The sequence below is a fragment of the Lipophrys pholis genome (genome assembly GCF_963383615.2).
Source record: "Lipophrys pholis genome assembly, chromosome: 5".
Taxonomy (NCBI): domain Eukaryota; kingdom Metazoa; phylum Chordata; class Actinopteri; order Blenniiformes; family Blenniidae; genus Lipophrys; species Lipophrys pholis.
The window spans coordinates 18,870,036-18,887,101 of NC_137628.1; the positions used below are offsets into that span (position 1 = coordinate 18,870,036).

Sequence of the window (17,066 nt, forward strand, 5' to 3'; positions counted from 1 at the left end):
TTTGTTCTAAGACAAAAGACTCCATATTGGTAACCATGCCAGTCAATGCCGTCCTCACAGCTGCCATAGAGTGTGCAGATTGTACGGGGTCCAAGTTGAAGCCTTTGAGGCAGGCACTTGTTGTGCAAGTGTGCGTGATTGAGCCGGCATGTGTGTATGTGTCTGTCCGGTTCGTATTCACACAAGTGAGACTCTGATTTCCACAATCAGCAGATGGGCCTGTGCAATTAGACCGAGCCCTTCTTCTGCAGTTGCACTTGTGCACATGGACAGACACATGCAAACCTGCACATTTACATGCATGTACACATAGAACACACCCAGGGCTGGGCATGAGGCAGATGTTTCTGAAACACTAAACCTGACACATACTGTAATAGATGGGAAACTGACAGATGAGTATACAACTATTTCCGTCAGTGCTCAGTAACAAATCAATACAATAAATTATTTAGCTTCAAAAAGATATTGTGAGCATTTATTTATGGTTGTTGGATCATTACAGTAAGAACAACAATAAATTAAATCTACACCAGGTACACAAGCTTATATAGTGTTTGTTTTCAAGGAGTTTTAATCCTATTACATCTTGGATCATACTCAACCCGTTTTTATTTCGCTTTCGTCATAATCACTGTAAATTTGCATTGCATTACACGAATAGATGTGATAGATCATGGTGTAATTACTGATAACATAACACATGTGATTCGGCATCCATTTTTTCCATATAATATTGATAATGTACTTAGTTTTTAACATTGGGAATTTTTTTACTTCTAGACATCAAACACTTAAAAACAGTAACACCTGATCTGTAACTTTTAAAGTGGAGTCAAAGTAGATGGATAAAATCAGTTTGTTTTATCAAAAGGCTTTCAATTCTGCAACTTTAATCTTGATGATAAAATAACCAGTGACATAAAACAAACAATTACAACACACACAGAAGAGAATTGCATTCAAAGAATTTCTCTGTCTCGCTGGTATTCATCTGTGCAATATTATACTGGCAAAGTGAAAGATGAAAATGGTTCATTTGCAGATAAGTTGATTATCAATCAACAGCAGAATTCTTCTCAAAACTTCGAGAGCACACCACTTGACTATGTCAGCACATCGTCACTACATTTAGCCTCACTAGTCATCCATTGACCTGCAGTGAGAGACAGGCTCAGAGGAAATGAGCTTGTGACTGAAAGGTCACGGTTTAAAACCCGAGTCGTACAGTAGCTGTGAAAATCTTGGCAGTTTAAATCCCTCAACAACTACCATCAGGGCTGCGACCTCTGGGCACTTAACCTTTTACTGTTCCAGTGGAGCAGCTCCGTGTCCGACAGTGCGAGACTGTGCGCCTGTGCCGCACAGCTCCCAGGTGCGACTGTGTTAACGTGTGAATGCGGCTCGGCCCCTCTTTCCCCTCCGCGACTCCCTCTCAGCCATTCATGCAAACATGAATGTGCTCTTTCTTAGTCAATGAGCCAACGCTAAATGAAGCCTGGGAACTGATAGCTTACAAATGTGTGGTGTTTTCAGTTATTATTCCAGGTGCGGGTGCTGACGAATTCATCATTAATTTGGTGCACTGCACCAATTACAGTCAGGATGCCTTCTGCCGGCCTTAAGGTTGTCCTGTGTTGTTCAAACACGTCTGCTGTCTGGTTCCTCTGTATCCTGTTGACTGTGCTAAAGATACTGTACCAGGCTTTTCCCTCATGTGCTGTTTCTTTCCTCCTTAGATGGAGACAGGCCACTTGGGGTGCAAACGTACACACACATGCACACAGACACAGACCTAATGAAGCACACACACACACACACACACACACACACACACACACACACACACACACACACACACACACACACACACACACACACACACACACACACACACACACACACACACACACACACACACACACGCTCACACACAAATGCAGACTGACGTAAATGCACTTGGACCCACCTGTGCGCTGCTTCCAAACACAAATACATTGCCACCTGTGTGCAGCAGCACAACCCCCAACACACCCGCGCACCACAAGCGCACATGCACACATGTGCACACTCTCGGCGACGGGGAATAGACCAAAGAGATACTCTTTGTCAACAACTTGGAAAAAGCAGCTATTTAGGGAAGCTGTATTCCAGGAAGGATGAGCCATCTTATTTGTGTGAAGTCCGTATGTGCAGCAAAACAAGTTATGGCGGTTGCTATCGCTCCCTTTCTCTACTGCATCTTCTCCGTTTGTGATTTTCTACTTACGAGGCGGTGCTAATTGTGTACAGTCGAGTATTTTGTGAATGTGGATTTCCAGCGGGCTTGGTGTGATGATGAGCAGATGCACTCGCAGATGTTTTCCCTCCATGTGTCTGTTTACAAGTTCAATTATCCCCATCGCATACTGTAGTGGTTTGTTGTTCTAGTTGTATGCTTCAGCATAGATTTTTATTTTTTTTGTTTAAAAAAACCACCACTTTGAAAAATATCACGACCCTACAATGACTCTTATTTTTGATGGTCACATCACATTTGTTTGATATATTTGAGAACTGAGAAATAATGAAAACCCATTATTTTATGTTGGATAATGCATCAGTTAGAACAGATGCCTTGGTCAAAGATGATAGTTTCACTTTACTGGTTATTGCTTTAGATCACATTTACACATTTCACTCCACAAACAAAGGCCCTCCTTTCCTTTATTATGCAGATTAAATACAGTGAATGTGCTCTTTGTGTGCCTTCCTCAGTTATTAAATTGAAAGACATTGACCCCACAGACACCTATATGAATTATCTTTAAATTTGCCTTTTTGTTTCATGAACTTGAATATATCCAGAAGTGCAATGGTTTTAAAAGGGAATCAATGCTTAAGACCTCAAGCCACAACCTGAATCTGAGATCTGAACAGCAAAAGATGAATATTTGATCAAATATGTCTTGCTGGCACAATTAAGCATTGATGAAACGAGGAGAGAAAACGTAGTTTTACATGCCCTGGATTATTTGGACTTTCCAACTAAAAATAAACTTATTCTTTCACTCTTCCTATATGGAATGAAATGTTCTGAATGTAATACTTGAAGCTATTTTTTTTTGTAGGATACACTGTCTCATGACACCTCTGTAATATGTAATTACAGTTGTCTGTTACAGGTATCTACACAGGAAATGCTAAACACCCATTTTAAACATTGTGATCCACCTTGTCGCTTTGTTGAATTACAGTATATTTTCCCCGTGTGCGCCTGCTCTGGTTCGCTGATTGGAATACATCAGCACACTGGGGATATGAAATTGCAATAAGATCCAGACCTCTATGCCGCGTGATTTGAATATGAAATGATTAGATTATTGATTTTGGTTATTTGGGTCTCCCACCCGAGGTGATATTGTGGTGGCGCAATCACCACATCTGACATTTAGCACTGTGTTTACCTTTGCTGTCCCAATTGATTGCTTCAAAATCACCACCCATATATCCTGCCGGAGCTCATTGTATCATCAGTTTTGTGCTATTTCAGAAAATTGATGGATACACCTTATCAAAAATGCAACAGTTGTGGTCTGTGCCCATGCGGAAAATAACCACATTGCCCTTGCAATCACACAACGCTGATTCTTACGGGTTTGCATTTCAAACACGATTGATTCTCGTCGCGAAAATGGCTGATGCAATTCATATGCGTCTTGAATTTCCCTAAATAAGGTCTTTAAGATATGTTTGATAACACTGGGAGGATATTTTTAGCTTTGTCTCTGAGACTGATGGAAGGTCGCAGTTAAATCCAAAATGACGGCGAACCATTTTACCCTGCAAGCTTAGAAAACTGAGGCTCAGCGACAAGCCAGCGGGGAACAGTAATAATTTGTGATTTTGATATGTACTAATGTTCCGAGTACCTTTCTAGCTCTGAGAAACCGCTGCTGTGCCTCTTCAATCCCAGTAAACTTTGAAGAAAATCTCTTCTTGGGTTTACAGTTCAGATTTCTTTTTTGTGTGTTTTGTTTCCGGAGAGAAGTGAAAATGTAATATCTAACAAAGGCGTTTGCTGACAAATACTCCCATATCACCGTGGACATCTGTCATGAGACATTTCACACACATCACCACTCCGAGAAGCGGCGCAATCAAAGAGACTGAGAAAGACGAACGTTTAATGCACTCGTTTTATGTGGAGGAAGAAATTTCTGTTTGTGTCCACCAGCGTATTTTCCTGCGCATAAGTCAAGGTGACAGTCTACAAATGAATGTACTCTTCTCTACAGTAGATCTCTCTGCATTTTCAATGCCATTTTCTCAGCAGTTAGACAATCCTGCGTTAAGTGCCCCCTTTTATATTTATATACCAATGTTGGTGCTTATGCATTATTAAATTATGAACAGCCCAGTAAGCACCCCAGAAAGGCCTTTTTGAATAAATATTTTACGACTCTGATATACACAGTTCATATCTGCACTGTAATGCAAGAGCAAAGGTTTGGTCCTAATGTCTTATGCAGAAATCACTTTTTTTCCCTGAGTGAATCAGGAGAATGTGCAGAGTTTGTCAAGTTTGCTGATTCCGAACAAATCTATAAAAGTTTGCCTGTGCGTGTTTCTGTTGAAGTATCGGGACCGAGCATTAGAGGAGCAGAAGCAGGAGACTCATTATCTGGATCCTAAGAATCTCTCCAGTACTCTAGTGCAAGGTTAGCTTGGGGAAGAAAAAAGTGGGAGTAGACCACCTGAAGGTAGAAAACAATTTTTAATCTTTCAAGAGCAAGTCGGTAAGTAAAATTTTATTTGGTGTGGGGCTTTTCACAGTGCAAGGTCAACAAGTGCTTCACTGGAATGAATGTATTGAAAAATGAAAACAGTGAAAAGACGAAAGCGAAAGGAGGCGGATTGACAGAGACAGATGATGGAGAGGACAGGAGAAGGCAGCTTTAGAGAAAAGACGAAATGAAAAAAGGCAGCTCGGAGAAGGATTCTTTTAAAGCAAAGGAGTAAACAAGACTGGATTGAGGAGGGCAACGCAGGATGAAAATGAACTGAAGGACAGAGTGAAACTGAAAAATAATTGATAAATGGACGATAAACCTTCAACATAGAGTGCACATTAAGATTTGAGTTTATTTTCTGATGCTATTCAAGCCATTTCATGCGGGTTTAAATCTAGGCCACGAGTGTCGAATCCTGCCTGTGTGTCTCTGCCTCGCCTTTAATGCAGCATCATTCACTGCTGAGGTGGCTGTTCTCTGTACTGTACTGGACAACTCTCTCTCTCTCTCTCTCTCTCTCTCTCTCTCTCTCTCTCTCTGTGTGTGTCTCTCTCTCTCTGTGTCTCTCTCTCTCACTCTCTCTCTGTGTGTCTCTCTGTCACAATCACACACATATAAACTCTCTACTCCTCTCCCCCTCTGGCTTTAAGGCATGGCTTTGACGGATCCGTTGTGACAGTACTGGGTTTAGAACACAGTGACAGAGAGGGAGAGAGGGACATGACGATAGTGGAGAGAAAAGGTGGTATGAAGGAGAACCAGGATGAATCAAAGGGACAAAAGCATCAGCCGCCGCAGTGGAATCATCATCACAGCGTCTCCAACTGACATAATTGATTCTATCGAGACAGATTTGTAAACCATTATTCCCCCTTATGGGTTACTTCACGTCCCTGTGTATGCATAAGTATGACAGTGTATTCTGGTGGAATAGTTCTATTCATGCTTTTTTTTTTTTTTTCTATTACTTATTGCCAAACATTTTTCAAAACTCAATTCTGGACCTCAACTCCACATCTCAATATTTAGTGAGTCATATCCTAGCTTAACATTCTCGTCTAAGTTAAGCAATACTTTTTTATTATCCTCCCGAAACATTAAGCTGCACAAGATCTTATGAGATCAAGCAGCGGTTTTATGACACTGTGATAATGGTCCTGATGCTGCACGCAAAGTTTACAGTCGTATTAATTAAAGAGAAGCCAACTGTATTATGACAAAAAACACAAGTAGGAAACAAGTGTGGGGGAGATGGAAGTATTTGAATGCATATCTATTAATAACAAAAGTGCTTCAGCAGTGACTGTTGATCTTCTTGACAAATCTGGCGAGCATGGATGTGCTGAAGTGGTCCACTGAGTGTTTTTGTGCACATGTGAAACACAACACATAAAAGCAGTGATTGTTTGCAGTGACATTCATCCCTGAGGGGATCATATGATTCGTTAATGTTACTGGGTTATACCCATGACTGGGTATAACATTTCTTTTTTTTTTTTTAATTTCTACTCAAAAACATAACCAGTAAACACTATATAAAAACATAAATGTTACATCTTTTTCTTTTGCTTCTTTTTACTTTTTCAAAATTGTTACCTGCACGTGGACCACATTTGCTGAAACCTTAAACAATACTTTAGCATTAAAATGATTATATCGAATTTGGGCATTGCAGCGGTAGTTTCTCTTTTCATATATCCCTAATGATCGGCTGTAACGACATCTAGATTTATCAAGTTCCTGTGATTCAAGCTTGTGAGATTTCTTTTTCTGACATGAAGTAGGTCAGTAAAAAAAGATGTCATTGTCAACCAATTTACTCTGGGGAAACATACAACGCAGTCTGTGCTTTAGTTTGATTGTCGATATTTTTAGGGCATTATGTCTTTCAATACTTCACCATGCAAATTTGACTAAATCTGTAGCTTGTTGGGCTCCCGTGTCATTTGAATGTGTTATATGTGTTTGCCCTGTAAAAGAGGACCGTTGCTCTTTTTCAAAGCATTATTTACTGTCGGAAGGGGTTCGGTTCATGAAACTTTGTCCAAATATTTTAGGGCACGGGCTGACAAGGAGAACAAAAGATGAATACCGTAGGTTATTATCTTGCCTTAAAATTTCCCTCAAATCACCCTGATCGCTTTTGGCACTCGCTCTCTCTCACTGCCTCTTTCCATTCTCTGTGTCCTCATCCCTATGTCACTACTGCTTTATCCCATCTTTCCATCTCTATTTTTGAGCCTTTTCCTTCCTAACCTCCTCCACATAGATGCTCCTTTATCTTCCTTCCTCCTCTCTTATCCTTTATCTTTTTTTTTCACCCCCGCCCCGCCTCTGTTCTTCACAGCACAGCTCCACCTCAGCCCGTCTCGTCTCATGAGGAAAAGAGGGCACATAGAGTTGATTAGACTGGAGAATTAGGAAGTTCAGAGCAGAGCAGAACAGAGCGTAGTGTCTAGCCGCCAGGCGGAGAGGAATCAAAACGGCTGTGCTTTTTTTGGCAGTGGATTTTCAGGGTGGTTTAGGTGCATCGGATTTCTGGGAGCGTCCTCGGAGCAGCCAGAGGCAGCCATGCGGAAACTGCAGTGGTCTGGTCAAAGCCAGAGCCTCCCCAGACGCAATTTTCTGACGGGCATAGCATGTCTAACAGGGAGGAAGAGGATGAGGTGCTCAACCCAAACCTCGGAAACATTTTTTTTTTTTTTTTGTGGAAATGATGTTAAAAGGGTTTTTGAAATTTTAAAAAGGACATTTCGCAAACAGACACATTTTTACTGGCAGAGCAACGCAGCAAATGACCTTATAGCTCAACCTTCACCGCATCATTTGTCTTATTATGAAATCGTGTTACAAAATAAATGGGTTTTTTTAATGGAACCGCGTAATAGATAAGCAAATAATTAAATAAAGATATTTGGAATTCTAAAAACAGGTCGGAATGATTTGCAGTGTATTAGATTTTAACCTACTTTTTTATTTAAACTTTCAAAGCCGCAGCACTGCAGTTGTTTTTAAGGTTTAATCATGACCTTATGTAAAAAATACAGACGAAAAGAAGGACACGATGAAAGTTAAATCTGGGATGTTTGTCATTTTCAGGCCCTGAAGTGAGGAACGAGAGAAAATGGGTCTCAGGAACACTTCCAGAAATCATTGTCTAGTTTGATCTGCAGTTCACAAATGCAATATAGAACTGTATCGCGCTCCTAAAATCAAGAGGGGAGTGGTCTCAACCCAGCAGCCCTGCTGGACATCATGTGGATTGATGGATGTAGACCGTACACACATATTCTGGACTTGCCCAAACATAAAACAATATTGGGACAAAATATAGCTGACGTTAAATGTAATACTAGGATATGAGATACCCAGACCTTGTAAGGTCTTATACTTGGGACATATAACAGGTGAGGTAATTCAAAAAGAAGATAAATATCTAACTAAAATATTGCTGTCGGCAAGTAAAAAGTCAGTCACAAGACTATGGTACAAACTAACACCCCTGACCGTGGAGCAGTGGGCGTGCACTGTGGAGGAGAATCATCTCATGGAGAGACTCGCACACAAACTGAGACTGCAGGAGCCACAATTTTATAAAAAAAATGGGAAAAATAGACAAATTACAGAAGACAGGAAGAGGACAACGCCACCCTCACCTCTACCGGACAACAAGGACTTGACTCATTGTAAAGCTGAATACTTATAATGTATATGTGTTACATATACAACCTCCAAAAACTGCATCGCGCACCGACATGGTAACACAGTCTGAAATTGCCGTCATCTTGTGGCCAAAACTAATTGATAATGGACCGAGTGAAAATTAAAAAACTGTACTGCTGCCAGTTGAATCAAAATCTTCAATAGTTCTTTGAAATACTGTATGTGCTCTATTGTGAATAATATCGCATCCTGTTTTTCATATTTGACTCATTTCATACTATTTTTCAACAAAAAAAAAAGAGCTTTTATATCATATATAAAGAACTGCTGCCACTCATTTTTTCACTCTCGACTTCAACTCGAGACCATAATGACCAAAACATGTCATACTGATGTGGGGGTGACCTATACCTTTAAGGCTACACTCTGCAGCTCTTTGCTGCTCAGCCACACAAAGGATTTACAACCCGCACTGTATGAAATAAATTGTCAGCCAGGCCACTTGTCTTCAGGGCACTGATGACAATTGGGCACATTCCGACAGTGCACCAGCCCTTCACACACACACACGCACGCACACACACACACACACACACACACACACACACACACACACACACACACACACACACACACACACACACACACACACACACACACACACACACACACACACACACACACACACACACACACACATACACACACACACACACACACACGTATAGCCAGTGGGAGCGACCATGCAGCATCTGGCTGCACCAGTCAGATGTATGGATTTGAAATGAAGGACACAAGCTGACACGACTGTTTGTCTCATTGAGTTAAGTTTTGGCCACCACAAACATGTGACACTGGCTCGTTATTAATTGTGATTTTAATGTGGTCCGAGGGGGGCTCGTATGTGCACTCCCTCTTACAAAACCACCCCGACACATGCAACAGTGCAGATACATGTTGTGGTCGGTCGACATGTCAAGACATTCATTTTGTTGAGACTCGACAGTATGTTTTTCCTGAGCCTCTGGTCACACCGAGGGGCCACTCTCCACTAATCAGTATCCGAGGCATCATCAGCACAGGGCAATTATGAGGGCAGACCTTTCTCTACCAAACCCCTCTTGGTAATATGTATTTGAATGTGTGTTTGCCTGTTGCATGCGTGTCTTTGTTTGCATTGTGCGTGTGCGGTATAAGTGTGTGCCTGTTTCCTCACGCACGTGTGCGCTTGTGTCTTATTGTCTCTCATTATAGGCCACAGGCCAGACTCCCACCAGGTTCTATCCCGATTAGTCATCTCTTCAGCGGCACACTGCTAAATTAGCAACCTGCGACGGTGTGTGTGTGTGTGTGTGTGTGTGTGTGTGTGTGTGTGTGTGTGTGTGTGTGTGTGTGTGTGTGTGTGTGTGTGTGTGTGTGTGTGTGTGGTCACTCTAATCAAAATTCCTCCAGCTTGTCTACCTGCGCTGATGATAATTTGAAACACTGCCTATACCCACTCACACTCTGTCACCCACACAACCTCATTCCAGCCCTCTCCATCACACACACACACACACACACACACACACACACACACACACACACACACACACACACACACACACACACACACACACACGTCCGCGTCCACACAGAAATGGTCCATGGTGGTTAAACTTACCCTGGCAAGCCAACTGGAGGTAATTTACCGTAGCTTGGCGGACACATGCCATTTTACTGAACATGGTGCATAGCCCCCTGAGCTTTGTTCCGCTCAGACTTCTCTCCAGCAGAGCAAAGAATGAGCAACTGAAGAGACTAAAGAGAGGAAAGAAAAGAGCAGGTGAAGAAAAACTAAGTGAAGAGAAATGGCAGGGGAGGGGGGAAAAAAACATGCATAAGTTTCATCCACTGCAATTATAGCAAACTGAAAAATAAACTGGTATGGCTAAATATAAAATGTGGCTCTGTTTGAACATTTGAAAAGACAGCCATCACTCTATTATTGTTTTTTTTTTTTTTTTAAGAAAAAACATCAAATATTTCCTTGGACGGTACTTTGTCAACAAATATTTTACAACTGAATTCTTCAAATTGAAGGGTTTAACTAATGATGGTGTGTTTTTCTTTTAAAGCTGTTCCTACTGAAGATGCTGTTTTTGTCTCATTAGGGAGAGCCTGGAGATACCAAAATTTGCACATTCTTCAAAATGTTTCTCTTTTTTGTTTTACGGTTTCAGCTTCACCACTTTTCTAAAATGACGCATCCAGCCACATGCACACACACACACACACACACGTTTTGTGTTTCCTGGCCTTTTAGAGGGAACTTGCATTGGTATACCTGCTCAAACACTACCATAAGTATATCCAAAACTGCTTCTGGCTTAGCTCTACATCTACCTTAGTCTAACCTCAAACTAATAAGCCTAAAAAAAGGTATTTATTTTGCAGGATTGGATTTCATCCTTACAAGGATGACAAGTTTGCTGCATTTAATTGAGTGTTTCGCAATATTGGAAAAAAAAAATACATACATGTATACACACACACACACACACACACACACACACACACACACACACACACACACACACACACACACACACACACACACACACACACACACGCACACACGTCCGTAAGGTACCCTTTTTAGAGCATAAGCACAGGGTCGACTACAAATGCAGCATGGACACATTGGAGACTCTTTGCCTGGAGGCTGAGAGAGGAGGGCATCTGGTCTTCCAGTGATAAGCGTGCGTGTGTGTGTGTGTGTGTGTGTGTGTGTGTGTGTGTGTGTGTGTGTGTGTGTGTGTGTGTGTGTGTGTGTGTGTGTGTGTGTGTGTGTGTGTGTGTGTGTGCAAAATGCACATGCACATGTGTGTGTGTGTGATGCCTGTTGACAAGGTAGCCCAGTCCGGTCAGCACTCATTAGTGAAAGAGAGAATCCCCGAATGAGGGCTGCTGTGACAGGCAAGACTCTCGTTAGGGGACCGCTCGCGCACGCACGCACGTGCACGAGCACATACACACACGCGCGGGGGGTCAGGCTGCCTTGGTGCACAAAATAAGCCCAACATCAATTAGTTCATGGATGCATGCAATATAGTCTGCGAGTGTAGTGGCCTCTGCAACAGCTCAGTTAATGCCGACCCTGTAGGAAATGAAGATTCAGGGCAGGAAAATATGGGACATAGAGATCGTGTCACTTATGCAAGACTACTGGGGAGCAGATTGTCCTCTTGGCCCACTAAATAATCTAGTGTTGTTCAGACTTTTATCTGCACCAACTGTACTGAAATACTATCAAACGTGATTTTTTTGTGTGTGAAATATGTTTTATATCTGTGGCAGGAAACTGAAGACATAACATGTTTGTAACTGCGGAGTAATTAACATGCCTGCTGAGCAGAAATTGATAGAAACAGCAGATGAAGCCGAGGACTTGGAATTTGTGACGAATATTTGTTTTGGTCTGATCCTGCTTATTATCGGATGTTTTGCTCACTTTTATGCAGATGCAGCCTGTCTGCTTGCGAGCGTCTCCACTGAGATGGAGCAAGCTCAAGATATTGACTTCAGTTTAAAAAATAGGCCCTGATTATTTGGTAATTTTAAAAATTTATTAAGTTCAAAATAGATGGGGCATGTGATATTCCCCATATCTAATTTGCATGATCGAGGGATTGAATATAAAGTGTAGACGCATCACATATGTTCTGATAATTACATATTTATCCATTATTCATGAGTCAATCAACACATTAAGATAATGGTAGAAAACAGGTTAAAAAAAAAAAACAGGGCAGTGCTTTAGGCCATCACCATTTCCTTATAGACTCTGTAGATGGAAGATACTTTGTGTCATTGTCTGAGCATATGTTAGGACGTAGCCCTGCTAAATTATGAACAGAACTTGAGTGATTTGAGTTTGGATTTGTCCAGGACTGCTCAGGGCTTTCGCGCAGCCATTGTCTGTGAAGACACCACGAGCGGAGAGAGGGTTAATTAACTGATGAGTGAGATGGTGGTGGAGCATACGGGGTGATGGAATAGCTTTTGAATTATGAAACAGTGGAATGCTGTGGCTGGTGGCGTCCGGCCATATGTCAGTGTATGCCTGCTTTGTCTGGTTGGGGACAGCTGGTCAGATTGCTCATGTTCAACCGAGTTAGGAGCCAATCAATCAAAATGGGGCAGCTTGCTCAGTTGTTTAAGTGGAGAGAAAATAATACACAGGAGTCTGTTGTGAGTCTATCACTTTAGTGCCATTAGGAATCTGTCGGGAACGGTTACCAGAAATAAAATCACAACATGTTTGTAAGTGTCACAATCAAGGTTATTTGAAAAAAAATAAAAAGAAGAAGAAGAAAGTATATAATAGAGCACGAAACTGGAGTTGTGGTTATGAATTATAGGTTTTCTTTGCTTTACCTGCACTCTCTTATATTCTTATGTTGCCATTTTGACCATCAATTTATTGGAAGAAAACAGTAGTGAAGCAAAAACAAGAAGGGACATTCAGTTAATATTTACATCATATTTCCATAACAGGGGGATGATTATGATCGATTAGTGGCTAACGGAAAATAAATGGAAATGTCTTTGTGTTTACTAGACAAGTCAAGTTTGTTTTGTTCCGTACTGAAATAAAATAACTTCCAATCACCTAATTACAAATTACAATTATTCGTGAACGTTTTAACTTATTCACCAAGAGGACAAATTGCATGCTAGCACATGTCTTTGGCAAGAAGGTGTCTTACCCACTATTTCAAATTGAAATAAGTGTTTCACTTTGGTATACAGGAATTGAATCCTGTAATTTTACTATCATAACTTTGAATTCATTTTCAATTATTGTGACATCCAAGGAAAGAGTTGATAAAAACCCAGATGACTACACAGTTCTTATCATGTCGTACGTCCCTGGTCTGGTCCCAGGGATTCATATTCTGCAGTGTACATGTGCCTCTGGGTATATCTGTCTGTCATGTTTGCAGCACGAGGCTTTTTGTCATTGCAGAAGTTCAGAGGATGCATTATGCATGTGCAATATGCTTCTGGTGGCTGGAAGAAAAAAAAAGAGAAAAGAAACGTCTGTGTCATTCTGATGTTTCCTATGAATAAAAAGAAATGATTTCCGATAATACTTGTTGAAGCCATCACAAATATCTAAGAGAGAGAAAGAGACGGAGCCTAAAGCAGCTACTTGCCTTCACAGCATGGCATGACGGAGATCGCTGGCTATTGTCTTAGTCTCTGCTGGGCCAAAATGATATGGTCACACTGATCAATAGTCTCTGTTACACATGATGCATTTCCCATGGGTCTTGCTGTCTGCTTTGCTCCATCTGTCCCTGGCTATTGCAAATTTCTGCAGCATCTCTCTCTCTCTATCTCTTTTCACTATATTTCCTCCCTGTCACACAGACAAAGTTGACATTCCTGTTTATTTGTAGCTGGGTTCGGGCTCCCATGAGAACAGTAATCATTTAGGCACAAAATAAGGCTTATGTTACCTTTGAACTGCTCCCATAATAAATTATGTTTATTTAACATCTACTGGGCTGATTGCATAATGAACTTTACAAAGCGCGAACCCTTCTGCTTGTTTAAAAAAACAAAAACAAAACAAACCCCCCCCCCATAGAAACACATGACTTCTACACTGCATAAGAATTTCTCATGAAATAGAATTGTGAGAGCAGGAACAAAAGTGATGGAGTAACTTGTTGGCTGAACCAGTTGGTGAGAGAGCAAGTGATTGAGCAATGCTGGTCTTAATCGAATCAGGGGAAAGAAACGAAGGCAAAACAATTCTTACCAGTCTGTCACTCCTTTAACTTATCTCATAGACCATCCACTTATTAATTGTTTATTGCTGATGGACCATGAAATGAACAATTAGATAGGGACATCAATACATTTCACACTTTGATGCTGATGTGGAAATGCAACTCAAGCGAATCTTAATACATACAGAAACACAATTATGAGAACATTAGTTCCTCTTTTACTCTCTTTTACATTTTTGATGAGTCTAAAGTTCAACATTAAGCATTAAGTCTTGTATTTCTTTCACAGATTTGTTGTATTTGGAACATGTTCTGTTGTGAAATGCAGACCTTTTCAATACATTTACAGTTGTCCCATCCATGCATTCATTTTACATACATGTATTCATCTAATCACCCTCTTTATCATTTTATTCAAGTTCGGGTCAGGGGGTCACTGGAGTTAACGGAAGGAAACCGGAGTATTAATATTAGGAGGCAAGAGTACTAACCACTACTTCACTGTACGGCCCCATCACAGTTATATTTCACTTGTATTGAATGTTACTGCAAAAATCAAATCAGCTCCGATCCGTTTAGAGGCCGTTGCTGTGTAGTGTGAGTTAATTCAGAACTCAATTGGGACATAAAAATACAATTTTAGAATAACCTAATGGTGCACAAAGTCCGTGTCTGTTAGTAAACAAATGTCCATGGAATTTAAAATAGTTTAACAGCTACTTTGAATTACATAATGTACAATTTCTGCCACTGGGTAGTGTGTATACGTACAAAATTAGAGGATCACCATCCAATTTTCACCCTAATCAGGTAGTTTTCATTGATTGATAGGCTTTTAGTCTCATAAATACTCTCTGTGGAAAAGCTTTATTTACTACCAGAGGCATCCCCAAATCCATAAAAGGGTTTTTCTTCACTAATTTGACTTGTCCTGGTATTCTGCATTTGTTTATATTCCATAAAGTCTGTTCATGCTGTGCAAAAAAGCACTTATTTGAATGTTGATTGCACCTATCCGAGGTTCTGCTGTGTTTCTTACTTATGCTAGACTCTTTATTTCTCCCAAGATAATCATCGATTGCTGTCTTATCCACCGTGACATATGTCTACAGAAAGCCACACTGACCTGAGCATTGTGCTGTTTGTTAAAACGTCAATCCTGCATGAGTAAACAATGTAATAGAGCGCCTGGGAAATCTTTGTTTTCGCTATTTCATTGAAGCTGTTTGTTCTTGTTGAGGCAATCTATTAGTAAAAGTCACAAAACTGATCCATTAATTAAAAAAAAAAAAAAAAAAAAAAAAAAGGAAAACCATGAGGATTATTTTTTCAAATGTGCTGGTTTTACTGCAAATAAAAAACTCTAGCTGTTTATTCTTAGAAATTGTGATCATTCCCAGGTAGACAGCCAACATAACAATAAAATGTGTAATGCAACTTGATTCTGATTATCATAACAGGGAGCATAGACATGTTCTTTAGCATGCATGTGTTATGGATCGTGTCTTCATTTAGTCCAGTGAGCTTGATGACGCATCTTGTGTTTGGATTTGCATGGCAGCAAAGTGAGCACATCCCTTCTGTGTGTCTGCTTGCAGGCCTGTATGGTGTCAGGAACAGTGAGCTGTGAGAGAAACAGCTCACCACAAGATCGTCTGGGCTCAGCAGGAAGTACCTCCGGTTCTACTTCCAGGTCAACCTCAGACGTCATGTGGACCAGATGTCTCCTCTTCATCTCAACCTTGTTTGCTCCCATTGCCATCGGTAAGACAAACAATATTCTTTTAACCTTCAAATTACATTTGAACATCCGAGTTACCGGTACTGCAAATATACTGCGTTGTTTATTCCTTTAAGAATCAAGATTAATAAAAACCTTCATGCAAGCGTTGAATCTTTTCAACCCAACATTCTCCTTAAAATGGCGCAAGGATACCATATTATTAAATATTAACACTGAGAAAGACTTGAGTTCAAAAAATAAAAACATATGATAATTCTGCAGCACATTTAGCAACAAGTTAAGAAACTGCTGATTATCATAGATCGACCTTATATTGTCGACCATGAGCAAAAAGCTAGCCCATTTTTAATGCTCTTTTTACATTTTACCTTGAAAAAAGCGGCAGAAGACAATCATTCTTGCATCTTCTGCACTGCCTTGTCCAATTTAGGGTCTCGTGGGGCTGAAACAAATCACAACTGACTTTGGGTGAAGGCAGGCTACACTTCGGTCCGGTCAAGAGTCCGACAACACAAAGAGACAAACAAGCACGCACGCTGACTACAATTTAGTCTGCAACTGATCTCAAATGGTTTTTTTTGGTTGTGGGAGGAATTAGAGAAAAGGAGAGAAAACCTACGTGTGCAGAGGGAGAACGTGGAGATTTAATGCTGAAAGGCCGCGCACCCAGCTCAACCCGTCACATTGTTAGTAGGTCACTCGTTCAAACAAACGCTCTTTTCTCCAAAAGATAAATTGTTGCAGCGCTTGTAAGACAAATGTAAGTTGCATTTCATTTTCTCTGTCGTCACTCAAATATTTGTAAGAAACTATGGGAAATTTCAATTGAACAAGTTTTTAGCTCCAGTGCGAGAACAGAAAAGTATACTATTTGCTGTACCCCATCCACACTCATACATCTCAAGGCCAAATAGACGCACTACAGCTGGAAAACCATTTACAGCACGTGTATTTTCTATCTTATCAATGAGCAGAATTATATTGAACACACACGCAGGCAGGAACGTACCCGGGAAGAGGGCAGATGTTGCCCCAGTGGGTCGTCTGTGTGTTTCCTCTCCTTCCCTGTGATGGTGGACTTTGAAGAATTGAAGAGGGAGCTCT

The 17,066-nt window shown here is 40.8% G+C and overlaps 1 protein-coding gene across 1 annotated transcript in view; it reads left to right on the forward strand.

The window, feature by feature from the left end:
* Positions 1–17,066, forward strand: part of adgrl3.1 (adhesion G protein-coupled receptor L3.1) — a 118,938-nt gene that overhangs the window by 15,328 nt on the left and 86,544 nt on the right. The window contains exon 3 of the mRNA XM_080464352.1: positions 15,817–15,982. Within this exon, the coding sequence (XP_080320478.1) occupies positions 15,823–15,982 (160 nt within the window). The 5' untranslated portion in view covers positions 15,817–15,822. The remainder of the gene's footprint in view (positions 1–15,816; positions 15,983–17,066) is intronic.